The sequence below is a fragment of the Diorhabda carinulata genome, chromosome 5, assembly GCF_026250575.1.
Source record: "Diorhabda carinulata isolate Delta chromosome 5, icDioCari1.1, whole genome shotgun sequence".
Classification (NCBI taxonomy): domain Eukaryota; kingdom Metazoa; phylum Arthropoda; class Insecta; order Coleoptera; family Chrysomelidae; genus Diorhabda; species Diorhabda carinulata.
The window spans coordinates 15797300-15819813 of record NC_079464.1 but is presented as its reverse complement, the minus strand read 5'-3'; the positions used below and the strand labels follow the sequence as shown (position 1 = coordinate 15819813).

Below are 22514 nucleotides of genomic sequence, written 5' to 3'. Positions count from 1 at the left end.
CGTAAGCGGCACTGCTTCAAATATACCAGTTAGTCAGTAGTCGATTGTCGGTTGTAAAACACATGAGAGAAAAAGAAGTTAAGTTAGCGGCGCACCGTCTACTGGAGTCCATCGAGCGGTTTTTGGATCCTTTTCATATCGCGTTCGGTTTCAGACTATTTTAATTATTAGTGTGAGAGATTGTGGTTTTAAGGAAATTTATGTTGTTGCTGTAATTATATTTTCAGACTTTATAAAAGTAAGTTTATGGAATTATTTATTGAAATTTGGGAAAAGTAATGCAACAACATTTTTTAAACTCAATTAGGTATGGTGTGAATTTTCATATTGATCGATGAGATGGGAATCATTTTTAATATTTCTAATTAATTTCCGGAAAGATTGAAAATAATTCTGATAATACTGCGCTGCTAATGATTATTCCAGAGATAAATACACGATGAAATACAATTTTTTTCAACCGTTGTATTATGTGCCAAAATAAAAACAATATCAGATTTTAAAATGTGAGGTGAAGACAAGTTATGACGAATCATCAAATTATCAATATTTACATTATTTTAAATAGAAAATTTACGAAATTTAACACTCTTAATAAGTAAGTTTTTTTTATGTTTCAATATAATATAATAATCTTATGGAATTTTTTTTTAAATATTTTTAATTAATTAATTATTCAAAGTATCTTTTGAGTAGTTTGAAAATTGTATTATGTATTCTCTATACAAATAACTAATTTTAAAGAAAACTTCAAAACCCTCTAAACAAACTTTCTTTCAAGAACTAATATCGTATAACAATATACGCAGTGGTATTTTTCCAATAGTTTTATCTATGTACAATTTTTTTAAAACAAATATTCTCTTTAGAAAGAATTATTACTGAGATTTTAATTCTTATAAATGGAGAAAAAATATTTGCTTTAACTCCTGAAACGTTTTCTACTCAAAAAAGTCAAGTTCATTATCACTAAACAGCAAATTTATATGCGAAAACTTTTGATAAAATATGGTCATATATTGTATGCACTAAAAATAAACACAAGAATTATAATTAAATACAGTAGTCTTCCAACTCCAACACTCAGGAATACACTGTCTGACGCGCGTTTCGATAACCAAGTTATCGTCTTCAGAGACTGAAGGTAAACAGTTTACCTTCAGATATATCAGTGTTAGTGTAGTGATAGTGTAAACAGTGTGTTCAGTATGAATATCACGGTTCCAGAAATTCCAATTCACCTTCCATCTAACAATGTTTTTATTATTTGAAAAGCCCATTTCAATTTCTGCCGAGGTAACTAGAGCATTTTTAAAGCGGCTCAAATTTGACATTTCTATACCTTTATCAATTTCGCGGTTTCCGTTTCAAATTTCTCAAATTACACGTTGTACTGTCTAAGAATAATGGGATTTATTCGAATCATCTTGCTTATTGACTTTTTTAGTTCTGTCCCCATATGTTTTCTCACAACATATTTACCAAATCGAAAGGAAGAAAATAATCTTAGAAAACTTGACGATTTACTATGGGATTTATAGAACTTTTTACATTGATGTAGACAAGCTCGAATTGTTCTTATACATTTTGAACTTTTTATAAACAAAAATATTTTACCAAACAACTAAACATTGAACATTTTTGGTGACAGTGATTGAATGATGATTAAAAGTAGTTGGACTTCTTTTATTAACTACCAGGAATATTCTACCGGGTTAAACCGAAGGGGGCTCAAACTGGACCGTAATAAGTCACATTAGGACAATTACATTTTCTGAAAATATATATTCAATTTTTTAAATTCAGTTTCCACGGATTTTTGCAGGAACAATCGATTCCGTCGATAATTTTTATTTCAAACAGTAATTAAGGTCAATAACGACTTAGTTTATTTACTATGCGTTTTGTAAACATGAACGTGATCATCACAAAGTGTGAAAGTGTGTGAAAAAATTATAATTAACTACTGAATTGAAATACTTGAGAAACGAATATTGAAAATTTCAAAGGTTTCACAATATATGTAGAATGATATATCTTCTCGAAATCTTTGTATATAGGGTAATTCAATAATGAGTGTAAATATTCCATATATAAAATCCAAATCAGAGCAAAAAAGAAATATCACTATGAGATTCGACTGTGTTAACTCAATGAAATTAATTGTTTAGATTTGTAGATTTTTAGATCGTTGTATAAGCCAAGGAAAATACTTACAGGAGGTATTAAAACCCATTTAAACATTTCTTGTTTTGGAAAAGTATTGTTTACTGATGAAGCTAGTGTCACACGAGACGGCTTCATTAATTACGGTACAATTTGAACATAGAATCAACATCGATTCTATGCTTAAGTGTGGACAGGAATAGTGGATAATAATTTTTTTATAATCACCTGAATATCAAGCAAACTTGGAACTTTTCCAAAATGATTTCTAAACCATGTTCCTTAAGGAACGAAACGAATGATAGAATAAACTTCCATTGTGACGCTATAAGGCAGAATCTTGGAATTCTTTTCCAAATTTAGAGATAGAGATCCTCCGTAGACTCCGGAAGTGCCCACTTTTAATATTCATTATAGATCTTTTTGTTTTTATTTGATAAGTTGTAGGTTAACCAACTAAATTTTACGACATTCCAATTTTTTCTTTATGTAAGTAACACGATGTTCGACAGTATTCAATTCAATAAAAAAAGTATTCAATGAATAATTGCAATTTATGATAATTTTCTTCAGAGTGTCTCTTTATGGCGGTTTTCTTGACATGTACAACGATCTAAAACTCTACATATCTTCTAAGCCATAAATTTGATCAAGTTGAACAAAGAGTATCTTTTTGATGAAAAATCGATTGAAAAATACATTTTCACTATATTAAAATCACATACTACATGGACATATATAACTCAAAAACAATTGGTAGTAAATGAATATTTTTTTATTTCACAACAGTATTTTTAATTCATCTACTAATTTCCGATTTTTTTGCATGGAATCCCGGAGTACCCCGTATACATAGATAGGTTTCTAAGTTATCTTCATTTCAGATAAACATAAAATTATTATAAGATCTAGGAACTAAGAAATTAGTAGACCCTGTAAACTAATGAAGAAAGTGAAAATCTCTCAGCGCATGTGCAAATATATTTTCCAGCTTATATCGATAAGTGCTGACATCTACATGAAAATATATTTATATATCTACAGGAAAATATATTTGCACATGCCCTGAGAGATTCTCATTTTCTTCATTAGTTTACAGGGTAATTTGTGATATTGATCATATATTTCAATTGGGTACAGTTTTTACATAACTCATTTGATTTTTCAACTTTTTCTATGATGCAATACACTACTATCAAGTATTCGACAGGTATTATAAATACCAGAACCGGCTTTGTACAAATTAAATCAATTATGTTAAATATATATATATATATATATATATATATATATATATATATTTATATATATGTTTTATATATATAACGAATAACTGAACTACCATATTTTATAAAAAATGGGACAATCATAATGTTCTATCAAAAACAATAACTAAAATTAATCACATTCTCGAAATTGAATCCAGTATCCTTTGCATATTTTTCCTGCTGAATTATTAATTGCCGTATTGATTACTCTGGGGATCGTTTCTAATAGTATTATCATCCTATCAATTAATTGTTGTCGGTTAAATATATCCTCTGTATAAACTAGTCGCTTCAATCATCCCCATATACGGTAATCAACGGAATTGGAATCAGGGTATCTTGAAGAACACGAATAGAGCCTTTAAGTCCTTTCCACATCATTTAGATGTTGTCTCACTACCAGTAAACAGTTGGGGGATGCCTAATTATGCTAAAAATACACTCATTGGATAACAACGTTTTTATTAGCCAATTACCAATCCACAAATTAATACAAAACCTTAACTGGGAACGAAATTCTCAAATAGCATGGGGATTTTCTTCTACCTTGTCCATTGTCTACAATATCTGGAACACATGAACTGTGAACTTCTAACGAATCACTGAATAAAACGGGAGATTTTTCTGGAATCGTCCTTAAAACCTTATTAATATCCTCTATTTTGCATATTCCACATAATATTTCTCTATTCCTTCCTGTTCGCAGCTTTTTCTATCCAACTCTAAACATTATCAATTTTTAGGTCTTCCATTAGATAGCCATACCGTCTCTTTCTTGGTCGCCCCCTTCTCTTTTTCCCTATTGGTCTTATTTGCAGAACTAATTTTGACACCCGATCTCTATGTAGTCTCTCAACATGTCTCAACCATCTCACTCACATCCCACTCCTCGTAGTACACACAGAAGTAGTAGTAGTAGTAGTAGATTCCTCGTACTATCTTCCTCTCCCATCTTTCCAACAGGAGTTCATCTGCCTTTTCAATATCCATGTATTACATGCATATGATTCGGTGGGTCCTACTACCGTTTTATATATTCTTATTTTTGTTTTTCTGGACACGTATTTTGACTTTACCAGTGATCTAATACTTCCAAATTTTTGTGTTATTTTAGTTATTCTGGCTTTCAGTTCTAATTCTTCTACTCTCTTGTCTTCTATTACTACTCCTAGATACACAAAGTTGGAAACTCTTTCAAAATTGTACTCTTTGTGTCTGGTTGTACTAAAGGACAAGTAATCTTCTGTTTCTCTCTTTGTATCTCTCATGATCATATATTTTGTCTTCTCTTGATTTATTTCTATTCCGAAATTTTTAGCTTCCTCTTCCAATTTCCTTTAAGTGCTTCTTGGATTTTGCTATCATCGCTACGTCATCTGCGAAAGGTAGATATTCGCATTCGTTATTGAAGATTGTCCTATCGCTTTTTAATCTATATTTTTGGATAATCACTTCTAAAACCATATTAAATAATAATAAAATCGATATACTTCTGGTAAATCTACCACCACGTTCGTTTGCGATGGCAAGCAGCCTCTCCTCTCTTTGCCTCTAGACCAATAAAGAAATTAACAACTGAAAAGATAATATCAATGTATACTATAGTGAATATTGTAAAATCATTAACAATAATATTTATATTTAAATAAAAGAATTGTGTGGAGACAGCAAAAAAATGTCGAAGGTGTTAAATTTTAAGTCAAAACCGTCACTAAACAAAAAGTGACGGTTTAGTCAAAAAAAAAATGCTCAATCTTCCTTATTTCGATGACAAACTGTCACCAAACGGAAAATGACACCGTCCACCTTGAAAGCCGTAAGCTTTGTAGGTGGAGATTGTTTCATTTTGGCTCAAAAATCAAAATTAGGAAATTTTCGTCTGTTGACGACTTAGGATACGTATGGTAAAAGTATGTAAAACTCCTCAAGATTCATCTTGTATTGGAAGATTCTCTCTGTAATATATTCACATTCATTAATCACCCTGGTTTGGAATATTCATTGAATTGAAAAAAACTATCTACACTCTTTTCAATAATTTATGTAAACGCTGTAAAATGTTATCAAAGAAAAATGATAAACTACAATAAATTACGTAGTTAATGGGAAACATTTATGAATTTGATTAAATTTAAATGCATAATGTAATTTTTGTTAACAACTTTAAATAGTTGAAAACATCAATTTAAGTGATGAATGAATAATTAGATATTCAAATTTATTCAATGTTACTTATAAAACGTGATCATGTAAAGGAAAAGAAGAAATAAATAAAATATAAGTACGTGGAAGTATTCTCGTAAGATTATCAGCAAAAGTGAACAATTGCGTTGATAAAGATACTGATTTAATCATATATTTTATAAAGAAAGTTATTTCTTGTAACAAATTATATATAAAGACAATAGACAAGAGTGAAGCCTCTAAAAATGATGAAAATAAAAATAATAGTAAGATGAAACTTATCGAAAAGGAGATGATAAAAATAGAATAATCCTATGGAAAAACGTCGAAAAGCAAAGTTGTAGGTAAAAAAAAGATCTACAACTTTTATTGTCACACTTTTTTCACATAATTATCTATTGAAACATCAAATTTGTTATTGTAGCGAAAAATATACAGGAAAAGGAAAGATCTGGCAACAATGTAATAATACTGGCCGTATCCCAAGACCGTTGTACACAAAAATTTATAAATAATCATACAAGGCATTTCCGAGATAATTGAGGGGTTCCACACATAAAACTGTATTATCAGTATTTTGATGAAGATTTAAATATTACTTCGATTCAAATTATGATCAGATAATGATTTTATCTCTAGCATGACTCTGAGTTCTTTTATTAATAACAAATTATTTTCAACTCTGTTGATTGTTTATCATGTAACCAAATCAATTATGAATTTCAGTAGTCACCTTCGGTCAACGACCACTACATCTAATCTCGCTATCGCGCCTGCTGTTTGATGAGTTAGCATAATAGTTTTGAAAAACAAACATCTAACTGGTAAATAAATATATAACAATCTTTTCGAACGTAACATTTCATTTATACTTGGCAGTTTTTCAAACGAATCAATTTATCAGACGCAATATTTCGTTGTGGGAGGAAATGATGAAGCAAATGATATTGTTTTGAATGTACGAAATGTCAGACCAGTAGCGTGGTTTCTCTACAATTATGATTTACTGAGGAACGGATGAATTATTATTATTAAAAAAATATACAGTAAAATCAGTCAACGTTCATTGATGAATAAAGAACGATTCAAATGAAGTTCATTAATTTTTGCTTATTTTCTATTCAATATTTTGTAAATATTAATTTGGGATTAATAATTTCACGTTTAAGAATGCCCGGTAGGCGACACACCTGCATTTCCCGCGAGATAACATTTGACTGCTGCTTCTCGATTCTTCTACAGCAATTTCACTGTGGGGTGAATGCTGTTTTCCTCGTATTCTGTATCGTTTTTTGAGTTCAGGTAGAATGGGATTTAACCGGAAATTAAATTGGGCGCCTCTGATTTTCTATATTCTTAGAGATTTTCGGTTAATGAATAAACCTAGCACCCTCATCAAAATCACGGAAACGGGTTTTCGAAATTTGTTTCTAAAAAAGTTATGAAATGCGAATAATTCTAAAACTAAGAGGAATTCGAAAAAAAAACTTCTCGGATAAGAATGTAGAACACAAAATTTTCTACAAAAAAGGTCTCCAGTAATTTTTTCGTTGGAACCACTATTTCTGAGTAAATCTCCTTTAAAGCCGAAGTATCTGCTCGTGAATTTTCGCCAGTGCGAATTCCAGCCAATTTACATTCCAGGTGCACATGGGCACTGCTCCAACTTTTGGAAAACTACCTAGTTTTCAAGAAATCAAAATTTATCATGACGGATAAGATTTGTATTTTCTACTTGGGTAAGTTAGCATAATTTTCGACGAGATGAAGAGGTGTATTGGCAACTTTCAAAAAACGCGAACACTATCTTCGTTCTCGTTTGATTATTATTCCAATATTCACAGTCTTGGCACATGTAGTTTTCGAGGTATTCGCGATTCAAAATATTTTTAAGTATTCTAACTTATTTTATAATGAAAATTTTGAGGTTAGAAAAAAATGTTGTACTCCACATTGTTTGTCCCGGCAGTTTGTGTCGAAATCCACTTAGTTTTTGAGTTATCCACAATTCAAAATGTTTTTGAGTACATGAACCCATTTTGAGGTGAAAATTTTGAGGTTAGGAAAAATGCTTGAAAACCAATCTGTAGAGAATATTATGCTGTATATTTTTTGTTCTAAAACTTCTTCTCGAATTCCTCGTAGTTTTCGAGTTATTCACGATTAAAAATATTTGGAGTGCAAAAACTCATATTAGAGTGAAAATTTTGAGATTTGTATTCTATATTTTTCGAATTCTTCATAGTTTTCGAGTTATTTGCGTTTTTGTTAAAAGTTACTAAACTTATTCAGTATCTCAAAACGTCCCAGTACCTAGAAAATCAAAACCGCTCAATTTTATTTAAGGTTTTATCGCAAAATCGCCTAATTTGCCTGTACTATTTTATAGTATTCCGTATCGTTTTTTCATATGCTGCCGCCCCATGTCTACTTCTAAGTGAACTCATATGCAGAGCGATGTCAGTACATAATATGTCAGCACATATTAAAACAAGATTCTCTATTGTAAATACTGGACTTTTGTAGAAGACGCAAAGCAGCCTAAATTAAAGCAGGAAAAACAAAGTGAAAAGAAAACAAAGTGAAGAAAAATCAAAGTGATGATTATCGTCGACTGCGAACATATGACGAAAATAACGACATAGAAAAACTTATCGTGCCAGTAACAGGATATAATAGTGTTATCATCTATTATGCAGACTAAGAAGAACCATTCGACATACTGCGCGATACGCGCTTGAAAATTGGACAAGGAGAACAGAAGGAGCTAAAAACTAAGTACACAAATGTAACCAAAGAAGTGATTACATTATATGTTATATATACGGACCAAACTTATTCGAATATTGATAAAAAATATTCGCATATTTGAAAAATCATAAACTTATACAGCGGGGGTCTTAAAGCTTTCTTTGAAGCATCCTGCATTTCGGGTGTTACACTTTTCTATCTATCAACAATGCTTTCTTAGACCATCTCTTCTGGCTCCATTCTCATCACATATTCGTACCAGAGCAGTTGCTGCCTGAAAAATCATATGTTTTCACATTACAAAATGTTAGATGTAGAATGAGAAAAATTGGGACATTGCTGGGTCTCACAATATTGGAAATACGTGGTAGTAAACTTGAATCAAATTTTGGAAGAAAAGATCTAAAATACGTAGGATGCAACTATTGAATTCTAACCGTCAGAAGACATATGCTATCATGTAATCAAATTCCTTTACAAGGATGGTTCCAGAAGTACCTAGCCTGATGTAGAGACGGCGGTAGCTGCTTGAAAATCACAGTATCTATACAGCATATATTTCAAGTTTGAAGTCGCCACGTTGTTTAGTATTTATCTGGCAACTATCAATAGTTGAGGTTTTCAGTGAATTTGATAATATCGTTATGTGGTACTATCCGTTGACCAAATGAGGTGACGACTCCAGAAATGGTGGGAAAAATCCACAAAGCAGTACTGGATAATCGTCGAGTGAAAGTGTGCGAGCTAGAAAATATAGTAGGTATTTCAAAAAGTGTGGTATATCGTAGGTCCATCACTTCACATTTAAAACAAAAGAACATTGAAAATAATGACTTGAAATGGGAGACCGGCTCCAAAGAAGGCAAATACCGTTCCATTTGCAGGAAAGGTAATGGCGTCGGTTTTTTGGGACGCGCCTGGGATAATTTCCATTGACTATCTTGCATCAAGCATCCTATTAACCAAATTTAGATCATTCGGACTATTTTCTTTTCCTAGACTTTAAAATATGACCATGAACTTATAGAACATCTCTGGGAAATGTTTATGGAATTGAAAGGAGAGTACATTGAAAAATAAATATATGTTTTTCCAGAATTTCCTTTGTTGCCCCATATACTTCTCGTTTCATCCCCATATATCACTAACAATTAAATATTTTCAGTTTGTTAACTACGGCACTGTAAATCTTGCAAGATTCATTTGGAACCAGCGTTGATTGGGCTTTTTGTACTTGCTGTGTTGTCGTGTTACGTTATGTGCCACCAAAAAAATGTGCCGTTAAAAAATATGTGAAATGATTTATATTTTCGATACAAATGTATTATTAAAAACAGAAATCACGGTATTTACGAACTATTAATTCAATTTCAACGTTACGCTAATTACCTATGTAACATTGTCAATATCAGAAATTTCTTGGTAGACTAGGCAATATAATAACTAATAAATCTTTCATTTTAATAGGATATATTATCAATAATTTCTCTTTTCAATCATTTTCTAGTAGTAGAAAATCGATGGATTTCATTACGCCTTATTATAAAAACATTTTACCTATAATTTTAATCATAGTATTAATGGATACTAATATATTTTCAATAGAAACAATTATGGGATGGAGAAAAGTTATGGGTGCGATTTTATTAGAGACCAATTTAAACTTTATATTAATGCATATTCTCACTCAAGTATATATCATTTTTATTTAACGAAAAAGTAGCAAATTCTCTTCCTTAAACATTCATATAAGTTCAGAGAAAGTTTTTTAGTTTCACACAAGAACCTGGGGATGATATAGCATAGAACTAGGAGGAGGCACATAGGATACTTTTCTACCCATTTTCGTGGGTCGTGACATAAGAGGTGGTATATCAAAACGTAAGTGGCGATAACGTTTTGAATTTGACCTAATTCGAGTTTTTATTAACCACTATTTTCATTAACTGTTTCGAGACCAAGACGATCAAATCTTTCTCGATAAAGCCTTGATGCAATAACTAGGTTTCGAAACATTGGGAATGGAAAAGAACAAGAAATTGCACGTGAAGAGTGCCGAGTTGGCATGGCTTGGCTGCGTGCTTCTCATTCACAGAAGCAAAGCGAGGTAGTGATTTCAATTGAATAGTGTTTCAATACAATAACTGCGTTCGCATTTGGGCAATGGACATTGTTTGCGCATATTTTGACTCATTTAGGATTTCCGGAGTTTTTAAATTCACTGGAATTGCCTGGATTACCACCTCACAAGCGCAGTTGTCATCATGCTGCATAGCAATAATCAACTTCTACAATGCAATGGAACAAGATGGCTGTGAAAAAGATCATGAATAACGTCATTGAGGCAACAATCATAAAAGGAAAATACAAGAGAGGGATGTTTTGATCCCGCGTATTTCGATGATTCTAACGTATTTACCATTAAACGCTCACAATTTCCGGTAAGTCTGACCTTTGTAATGACTATAAATAAATAGCAAGGCAAGTCGAGTTTTCCTGTTTCGCGGATTGATAATTATACGTCGCGTCGGAAAACCGTCAGCTTTAAATTAACAGACTGTATAATAACTGTATGAGTCTGTCAATATCAAATTGAAACCTTATAAATAGCCAGTATTTCAGGAAAATTCTGTTTTGTAAATTAGCAACTTCATGTGTAATTAAAAGAAAATAATAATAAAACTTCATTCATACCGAGCACTATTTTTTATTTGTTCTAATAAAAAAAGTATTCCTTTTATTTGTTTTAAGTTTACTTTACACAAAACTTCAGGCTTCTTATTCATCGATTGAGTCAGAAGAAGTTTGCCGGGTCAGATAGTCTCCAATAGAGTTAATTAACGTATATCTGGAGCTGAAACTAAATGTTTTTCTTGTACAAATAAATTAGGTAGGAAATGTGACTTTTATGCTTTTCAATTTTTATAAATGAATATTAAACGTAGAAGTTTTACTGCATGTAATAAAAACTTAAATAAAATAATATAATTAGATAAATTATCAAATAATTATAGATATACAAACTGTAATTTCTTCATAATGAAGTTGAACGATCATTTTTCAGAAATGACTGATTAAACCAGGTTTTTGTTGTGTAAAAAGAGAAGAAGAAAGCATAATAAAAATTTGTTACAGATACAGATTACAAGATAATTGGTAAAAATACCGGTTCAATGTCTTTCTCGGAGAAAGCTATTTAATGAACTGCACAACTCATATATATATATATATATATATATATATATATATATATATATATATATAGAAATTGTTAATAATTATCGAAAAATTATGGTAATTATCTACCAATATCATGTTCAAAACCTACCTTAATGTTCGTTAATATATCCATTTAACGAAAGTGTCTATATAGATAAAAACGTACCGCTATTGTTAGTGCTTGTTCATCGATTGGTTTCATTTGAAAACTAGCTTTTTATGAGCGATTGGAAATATGTATTAAAAAAACGAACTCAATTCAGAAGATATAATGAAAAATCGATAATATATAAGAGTGAAATCGCCCATACTTGTTTTGGTACGATTCTTAAGTAGCACGTTATAACGCAGGTGTGGAGCACATATGGAGGTATTAATAATATCATATACAGGTTATATCGTAATTAACATCGAAATTGCTGAATTTTGAGCACAGGATTTGATTGGAAATAATAGATTAAATTAAATGAGTTGAGGCGTAAAAAAATTGCTAGAGAGTCAAATATTGAAGGAGATTCAGGATTCACAAATAAAGATACTAATTGTGTTATTCGGTTCCCGAAGTCAAAATTTGGGGTTTTTTCGATTTTTCTATATCGTTGACCTTTCCACTTTCTTTGTCTTCTTCCACCCCTTGGATCAAAAATATTCTCAAATTAGATACCTCACTAAACATCTACAATATACACGAATCCCCTAGCGTCCTTGTAGAGAAAGCATTCTTAGAAATTGTGCATAAAAAATCCTTCGACCTAATTATCTCTACGAGTGCCTCCAAAACTGAATCCGGTGTCAGTTGGGTAGTCACTACAAACCACGAACTCATAAGTTCTTTCTGGTCTAACGTTTACAGTGTGAACTTTACAGTATCTTTCAAGCTTCCAAATGTATCTCTCCTCCTTATAAACATATCGCCAACTCTCTTTCATCTATACAGTCAATTAAAACCACATTCACCGACCATCCAATTGTCGAAAACATTAACGACACCTAACAAACTCTCTTTGCACTTGATATAACAGTTTCTCTCATCTGGCTTCCATCGCACACTGGAATTGCTAGAAACGAATATGCGATCGCCATGCCACAAGGAATCCTGAAATCCCAGTTCAGCTTGCCATTGATCTGAAAAATAACTTCAAAAATCTCATTCAAAAATTTTGGCGCTTTATATGAAGCAAGAGTATTACAGCATTACATAACATCCATCCATCTACTTCTCACCTTTCCCTAAACTTTTTGAATAGGAGAGAAGCTGTGACAATAAGAAGATTTCGCATTAACCGCACAAAACTCACTCACGGCTATTTGATGTTATCAGAAAGTCGTCATGACTGCCAAAGTTGTCACGTTCCTAAGTTTGTTAAGAACATCCTCAACGACTGAAAAGAATACTCTACCATGATAACCAACCTAAGGAGACACTTAACTGAACGACGGAAATGAAGAAAATCATGAAGTTTCTTAAATCCACCAAATTGCATGAGAAAATATAAATAATTTACGTACTGTAATAGATTTTGTAATAGTCCTTTATTTAACTTATCTATCATATGATGTTTTTGTGTGTCGATGAGCAGCGCTGTCGAGGCACGTTAAACTCAAATATTGTTTGCTGCACGCCTATGACTTTCCTTCCCCTTTGAACCCACTAAGGTCAAAATATGAGTCGTTCTATAAATTTGTGTATTCTAATTGCTCTAAACAGAACATTGGTAACTTCAGATTTTTCGGTATATCTAATTATTTTACATATAATATACATTCTTCATTCTCAAAATAAATTGACATCTATTTGAAATTTCCTATCAACATATACAGAGTGTCCGGAAATCAGTACGTGTATTTTCTAAATTATACATTCGAATGTTATTAATTTTTGATGTGTAGTGTAGAATTATTTAACCCGTCAAACACACTAAGAAACGGGGTGTCGTATGAGATATTTTTTCCCATGTCTCAACATTATTTTTACGACATTTTTCCCATCCTGGATCAATCGGTATACTAACTTGCTATGGAAACTACTTCTATAATTTTTGTGGCTAGTTAACTGTCTTCGGAACTAGTTCTTATTTTTTAATTGTGATTTTCTCTATTATAATTTAAATATTATAGAAAAGTTGATGATATATACATTCTGTTTAATCGCCTCGAGCTGACAGTATGTTAATAAAGATCAAATATTTCGACTCGTATAAATAACAGGAATATAATTGATTTATAGATAAAGAAAAGTACTTTTTAGCCTTAATTTTATAGAATCATTCCTTTAGATTTCTTGTTGGTTGTTACTCGCAATATAGAGCCGATTGTTTGAAAGATTTTCGACCTCAAGATTTCAACGATTATCAATATAAACAGGGAACTATATTGCTGCATACATTGAGAAATTCTGATTAGAATTTAAGCCATTTTGAACGCTTATTTCATGTTTGATCATCGTATGAGTATCGATCTGTCATTGTGTATTTATTTTTGAAAAATAATACACCTAATAAACGAAAAGAGGAATTAGATTAGATATTGTGTTAAAGACTCTACACCATTATTTATGATCGTACAATTCTGTTAAGCGAATCAACCAAAAACTGTGACAACTAGCCTATCATCTACCATATTAGCTAGATTTTATAATCTTTATCGTGGAGGTACTATTATAATGTCCATGAACAACGGCTTTTCCGAAGTAACTAGTTCAATAACTTATAAATTGTTTGTATTTACAGAACACCGTTGACGTGCATAAACTCTGTCATGAACTACTGAGTTAACTTGAGTCCTTACCTCTCAAAAGCGAATTAATATTATGTGTTAATATTATCACACCAACCAAAATAACTTAAAACAGGGGTAGGCAACGCGGCGCCCACTGGCGCCATAGAGCCCCCGATCGATTTTTAATGCACTCTCGCTGGACTAATATGAATGTATGATAGCCAGAGCGATACATTAGCAATTCGCTAACCTTGAGCGTATCTAATAGTACGCACGTATTTTTTGTTAGCGTGTCATCGTATTTCGAATAGACCACGCATAGACCGTGCATTTAAAACTACCAAGTAATCCCAAATAATTCTTTTCTTTCAAAACCCTTCATGGATAAATGTAAAAGAAAAAGAACATACTATTTTCACGATGAATGGGAACATCTACATATATTATTTCGTTGATTACAAAGGGAAGTGCATTTGTTTTTTGTGTAATAATAGTGCTCCGATTCCCAAGAAAACTAATATCGAACGACATTTTAAGACCGTTCATACCAATTTTGATAGTGACTATCCAATGAACTCTGAAATTAGAAGAAAAAAATATATTTCTTTAGAATCATCAATAACTAACCAGCAAAGTTTTTTATACTAAACCACTGCAACTACATAAAGCAGAAACGATCGCGTCAAATAAAATATCGCATTTGCTAGCTAAGAATAAAAAACCATTTACAGATGGAGAAAGAAGCTATGTTAGAAACTGGTGATTCATTTTTTGAAAAATTTAAAAATAAAAAGGAAATAGTTTCAGCTATAAACACATTGCAATTATCAGCAAGAGCTGTTACTAGAAGAATTGAAGTAATTGCGGAGAATTTGGAGGCAAATGATATGGAAAATTATACAGGGTCCTTCACGATGAGCTGAATCGATATGTATATGGCAAAGTACTGGGACTAGTATTCTAAAAATTTGTTTATATGGGTTTACCAAAATACTAGTTTGAGCTAAAATAATTTCAGTTTTCTGAAACTTCCGGTTATACCGAAACTTCGTCAATTTAAACGGAAAGCTATAGTTTTTATCAAATTTTGGAATCTACGCAAAATTTCAATATAACTTTATATAAAGCATAGTATGCCTAAAGCCCACCATTTTTTAATTATATCACATTTTCGAAATTTTTGGACACATGCAGCCCTCCAAAAAATTATATTTCTTAATTTAAGTGAGTCAAGTCTAATATTTTTGGAATTTGGTCAAATAACACTTACAACTTTTAAAATCTGTGAAAACCTTGACAAAAATTTATATAGGGTGTTCAGAGAATTGTGCCGAATTTCGCTATTTACAAACTTCGAAAACTCAGTTTTTTCAAATGGCAACCCTCATTTTTCTCTTTACCATTGGATTCTACGCTTTAAATTAAGCGGATGTTAGTAAATTCATATTATCTTAAATTAACGGTTTTTGAACTTGGAAAAACTGAAATCCCAAAAATATTAGACATGACCCATTTAAACATAGAAATATAATTAGATTAGAAAATGGTGGACTTTAACCATACAATGCCTTGTATAACATTATATAGAAATTCTGTGAATATTCTAAAAATGTAATAAAAACCATGGCATTCCATTTAAATTAACGAAGTTTAGATCCACTTCCGGTATAATCGGAAGTTTCAGAAAACTAAAATTATTGCAAAGCAAGTAAGTTTTCAAAACATTAGTCGCAGTACTTTCCCATATTCATATCGATTCAGCTCGTCGTGAAGGAGCCTGTATTTTCTTTTTGCTACAGATGAATGAATCGACAGACGTGACAAATATATCACATTTAACAGTTTTCGTAAAGATGGTATTTTCTGATTTTACAGCAAAAGGAATTTTTGCCTTATATGGACAGGATTCCATATTCCCAAAAATTATTTCTCTTCAATGCCTCATACATCAGGAAATGTTATGTGCAAAAACAATCGGTTTTCACCAAGTATTTACGATTTTAACAAAAATTATTAATTTCATAAGATCGGTAGCTTTCCAACACAGATTGTTTAAATTACTTTTAGAAGATGAGGACGTTCAGTTCACAGATCTTCTTTTACAGACTGAAGTGAAGTGGATGAGCAGAGGTAACATACTCGAGCGGTTTATCATGCTTTTGCCACAAATAAAGGAATTCATTGCATCAAGAGGCGAATTTTACCAGCAATTAGAAAATAAGGGTTGGCTAATTGACCTCGTATTTCTGACATATATAACGGAAAAGTTGAATGAATTAAATTTAAAAATACAAGGGAAAAATCAGCATATCGATGATATGATTAGTGCAGTAAATACATTCAAATGCAAGTTAGTATTGTTGAAATCCCATGTATTGAAAAAATCATTATCACATTTCCCAAATATAGAATATACTGTTGAGATTTTAAATTTGAATAATGAAAAGTTTACTGCTATATCATATTTAGAAATTAAAGATAAGCTAATAGAAGAGTTTCCTTCTAGATTTGAAAATTTTGCAGCATTAGAACCCGTTCTAGGATTTTTCATAAATCCATTCAATGTTACTGAAGATAATGTCCTTGAAATAGTTCCAGTTTATTTCGAGGTACATAATATCGAGGACCTAGAATTAAAAATAATAAATTATTTTAAAAGCGCATAGTAATGATAAAATGTTCTGGAGCTCAGACGATGAAAATAAGTACGGGAACTCTGAATATATCCCCAATTATAAGAAATTAGCGGAAAATATGGACCATCAAGTTTCATACTGAATTATATGTATCATTATGTATGACACCAACAAAATAAAGTTATAAAAAATCTGTTTTTTTTTTAATACCAATTTATACCTGCTGATTATCTGTGAATTGTGTGTCCTCGGTGATTTTCAAGTTTAATATTGCGCTCTTAAGGACAAACAGGTTGCCGACCCCTGACTTAAACTATACTATGTCGTGTCATCGTATGATCCAAAACCCATCGACCCTCTATCTCTATCTCTATCCGATCATGAAGCAGTATAAACAAAATTTTCGGTGATATCCAAGATTAAAAATGCTTCTGGAAGCTATACCGTATTTTTTCAGAAAAATATTTTCCAAAATGCGAGCATCGATGTTTTATAACTGGGACATTCTCTCTGGTGTTGTCGACTTTGAATTTACTAGATTGATAGAAACACTAACTAGTCTGGGATTCAATTCTTTTCCGTAAGGCGAATTAAAAATAAGCGAAATAAATCTTCATCCACCACCAAGGTTTACGTATATCTACAAATGCAAACATGCAATCCTTATCTCACCTAAGGAAATTCTCGGATAATGTCTTCTCCAGAAATTACGTGAAACTATACAGAAAAATTTATCATAAGACAATAAAAGCTGCCGAATATATTTATTATAATAGCAGAGAGACTTTCCAATTTTCGTAATGTTGCAAAAGAAACATGGTCTATTGTGGATGATATAAGAAATGAGGCATCTTCGTTAAGCACTATCTCTACGCACTTGTTGTTATCGGACGGAGCGTTCACAACGAACGGATCGGATTTATTTCGAAAGCTGCGCATACAGTTTTCATTTTTGTGAAATGTACAGTATGGATACTAAAGAAATTATGATAGTTTCTTGCTTGCTGATAAAAGAAGAAAGCCCTCAATTTGGGTTCACACAGGAGTATGGAGAATATCACACATTATTACCTGATCTGATTGATGATGACTAGAATACTTCCGCATGACAAGTGACAAGTCATCTAAAAATAACCTTAAGATCTTAATCTGATAACATATACTACTTCAATTCATTCTCTATAAATAAAATGAACGAAATCATTGAAATAAATGCATCGTTACTTACTGGAATGGTTCATCCTCCTTCTCATATTTCCCCAAATATTGTCGCTGCGTTTTCGATTTGAGTATTGAGGGTTCCTCAGATTATATACTCCTGCGCGATCACAATTAACTGAGCTGCATCCATCTCAGGTAAAAATCGAGTTAAAATAAATAATATATAGTTAAACGACACGGGGTGCAACACGTGCAAAACGCCGTGCAAGACTACCTTTATGCGTGAAATTTTAGCAGAGCTTCGTAGTACAAATATTAACATCAAAAATAAATCCTTTTCTGGATCGGTAGGATTAAAATTGTTTCTAAAGCCGAAAACATAGCCGAAAGTATGAGAAATTGAGATAATTTATTGAGAATTGGTATAGTGGGGTTTTTAGACGTCGAAAACGTCTACAGTTCTTTAAAAAAATAATGGCGCTTCCAAAATGATAAGCCGCAGTGTTGAAAAATCATTACTTTCCTATTAAGCTCGATATAATAAGGTTATTTATGTCGCTAATTACGAATCCGTCAACAATAATTCAAAAAACAAAATGACGGCCAACGATGTTAAAAAATCATAATTTTTTATTGGAATTTGATATACATGGGTTTTCGCGGTAGCTGATAACGAAACCATCAACAGTTTAAAAAAAACATATTGGCGGCCAAAAATTGTTAAAAATTCATAAGTTTCTATTGAAATTTGATATGCGGGGGTTTTTGGAGGTCTCTGATTACGAATCCGTCGTCAGTATGTGAAATATTGGTAATTTGCAAATGGCAGAACGTTGATAATTGCAAATGTTATAAACAGTCCCAATGAATTACATAGTCAATTCAAATAATCACCTAATTTTCAAATATGTTATCTACAACATGCCAACAAACAAATAGAAAAAAAGCTTCAACTGTTGACAAGAATTTAACTAATTTACTTTTCTGTAAACCTAATCACAAATCCCATTTGCACAAACTTTAGGGAGAAGAATCCATTTCACACAGTTAATATATCTGCATTTGGTGGCTTGCGCTGCGCGATAAAACAAACACAGATAAAGACCCCCGCTTCACGCTATAGTTCTTTTCACTACACTACAACTATTCCATGACTAAATTCTAAATAGAAACTTTTTTTGGACTTCTGGCCACGTTTTTGGCGTTTAAAATAAATGTGAGTCTGCCGGAACACATATCAAATCACCATACCTCTTTAATGAACATTTCGTTTCAAAATTGCCTTTACCTGAAGGATGAGAATCGAAGTATCTTCTAATAGCAGTCTTTCTTACGTTATCTACGATCATTGAGAATCTTAATAATTCCTGTTTAAATATAAAATTCTAAGTACCCATCCATAAATAAATAAAATTTACTACAGTTTAAGCAACCAAACCTTCATTGCTACAACTTTCTGTGATTTTTCCAAGGCTTGCGTGTAGATCATAATATTCCAATTAACAAATTGCAGTACTACGGTTTCAGGGGAGCACATCTCCTGGTTCAAGTCATAGATTACCAACAGAAGTCAGCTTGTGAGGGTTGATACAACGATGTCTTTTGACAAACCAATAAATTATGGCTTGTACTTCAAGGTTTAGTACTGTTTTATTTTTTCCGTTTATCAAAGACCTTACCTATCTAGACATAAGTGGTAAAATCTGTCTCTTTGCGGACGATACTAGTTCCACTTGGAACAAATCAGATGTCACCTTATCATCTTTAAAGCATGTGTCTTAACGTTTCTAAAACTGAAGTTTTGTCATATAAAAATACAAAATAACACTACCATTGACGTCTGTATAGTTCTCGTCGACAATTTCATGAAATGAGAGTCACATATCGCTGCTTAACTTAACTTAATTTTGCCTGTTTTGCGTTTCCAAAGAACTAAACTTATGAAACTCTATAATGATTCATCACGTCCATTTTAAATTGCATCTCCGATATACTCTACTAAGGTGCGTGTTGTGTGACTCAATTTGAACGAATTTTCAAACTACCAAAGAGAGCTGTTGAATATTTACTCAGACCAAACAGTAGGACTTATAACCGGGACTAGAAGAATCAAAATATTGACTCTTCCTTATTATTATTTGAATCCGTTTACCTAGTCCATAAGCACGATAAACCCACTACCTACTCCACGTTCAGAAATAGTTTCGTGTGCCAAATTTTAACCGTAATAAAAAAATGGTCAAAACACTGAATTTTAGAGGGCGTACCTGTTCCGAAAAAAAAAAATGTGTCCATCAACTATCGAGAGCATTACACATCATTGATTAATAAGGCGAATTGAGAAAAAGTAATCAAGCGATCATTAAAGAAACTGATGAACTCCACTTCGATTTATTTGACCACCGCCCATCGTAATCACCAGATCTGGCACCCTACGAATATTTTCTGTTTCATAGTAATGAAATTTCAATTGTTGGTGAGATATTTTCATCATACGAATATGAAAATTATTAAGTAAATAAAGTCTACTTTCTCTGTTCGGAAAATTGTTGAGAAAACCCTCGTATTTTATCTTCTCCACATTCAAAGATAGGCTCAATATTTTACAATGTAAAAAAATGTACAATCATTTTCCAATTCAAATCAAATATGTAACATCTTCTCCCCCATTTTTCAAGAATTTAAAGAGAGAAAAAAGTGCCTTCTACACTGTAGTTTCTATTGAACAAGTCCTCATTGAATTAATTGTTTCAGACAGTAGCTGACCTGATATGAATGTGACTTTATTTTTGGAGGGGCAAAGAATAACGAATATGAGGTGAAGATACACTTTTCTTTCTAAGATAATCTTTGTTAGGATGAACATGGGATCGGATAGAAGATTGGATAACAGAACATTGGAACAATTAATTAGAGGTAAGTAAAATATTCAGTTCTAGTTCTAGTTTTTTTTTTGGTTGGAAACCGCCAGAAAAAATCTTTATTTTTATAATAAACAATACCTGAGTTTTTTTTGGTGACAAGCAGACGAGATGATTTGGTGATGCATACTTTAAACGCGTGAATCTACGTGTATGATACTTTATCAAAATCAATGAATGCTCCATCTTCTCCCATGTCCCACGCATGGAATGGGTGCCTAGCTCTCGCTTCGAATATCCTCTACAGTGTTTAGTTAATTACCTTTTGCCCTATCTGGCAGAGAAAATGAATGCCTAGAAATGAGGAATATGTGTTCGATCATAACCAAGCTGCCATGGCTCACCATAAAGATGTTTGTTAACTGACCGGGGACAGTTATCGGTTCATACACACAGGCTGGATTTTTAAGTGTGGAGCAAAATCGCCTGGTTATAACTGGACAGTTGACGGCTGTGGTACATAGAACTGTAGTTAAGCTAATGTAAGTTGAAAACTTTTTGCAAATCGATGATAATTGGGCAGATCTTACATATCTTACTTCCTGGAAGAGTGCTTTCAGAGCTTTGAAAATTGTCTTAACTTCTTGCTGATACAATTCTAGTTCAAGCTTAGCTTGTAAGCACATTCAAAATCCGTACATTTCCATTTGATGTTAAATTAATCATAAGGTCTTATAAGTGTCCAAGTTTCCTTTTTAAAAAAACTTATGTACGTATAACAGTCTTTTCATAACTATTTTAGTTAGTTATATTGGTTTCTGTATTGAAAATTTTTCTTTAATAACACATTTCCTTGTTGTGATTTTTCTCTAATATCATCACGTATAAAATGAATAATGAAATGAAGATATTTCAAATACGACGGCAGAACTGTAACATTTCAATTTTCCGGTATATAAGCAATAGTTATTTATGTATAATATATCAATGGCCAAAAATAAACTAACGAAGATTGAAGTTAATGAGTTTTTTTTTTGTAAATACACATCTTGTCCTGTTATGGTCTAGAAACTCATGGTAGCGTGATGCATAAGTGACGGACAGAAAAAAATAATGAAACTTTGTTTAGTTGTGAATCTTTGATGTGTTTTGCATCTTTCAAATTGACTGTAATATAAATTTAATCATGATAATTTGGAAAGTATTTTACACAGTTATTCAACAGAAGAAAAAATTTGATTTGGAGCATACGGAGTGATTCAAAGAAGGAGGTTATTGATGATATTTCAAAAATTGTGTATGCTACAACCGGAAGAAGGAAGATAAAGTTTTAAAACTTTTTCCACGATGTGAGCTACATAAATATAACGTCTCCACTTAAATACGATGTGATTCAGTTTTTTTATATAATTTTGGAAAGCTAGTAACTGATAAGATCCATCAAAATTTGCGCTTTCTTCACTACTATTTATTATTAGATCTGCACGAATATCTTGAAATGAAGAATTCGTTTCATATTCAAAATTCTGCCCTTCAGTTACTTGAATCTT

At 31.9% G+C, this 22514-nt stretch overlaps 1 protein-coding gene across 1 annotated transcript in view; it reads left to right on the top strand.

Moving 5' to 3' along the window:
• Positions 1–22514, top strand: part of LOC130893685 (serine proteinase stubble-like) — a 115604-nt gene continuing 93090 nt past the window's right edge. The window contains exons 1-2 of the mRNA XM_057799981.1: positions 1–238; positions 20858–21019. Coding sequence (XP_057655964.1) covers positions 20962–21019 — 58 coding nt within the window. The 5' untranslated portion in view covers positions 1–238; positions 20858–20961. The remainder of the gene's footprint in view (positions 239–20857; positions 21020–22514) is intronic.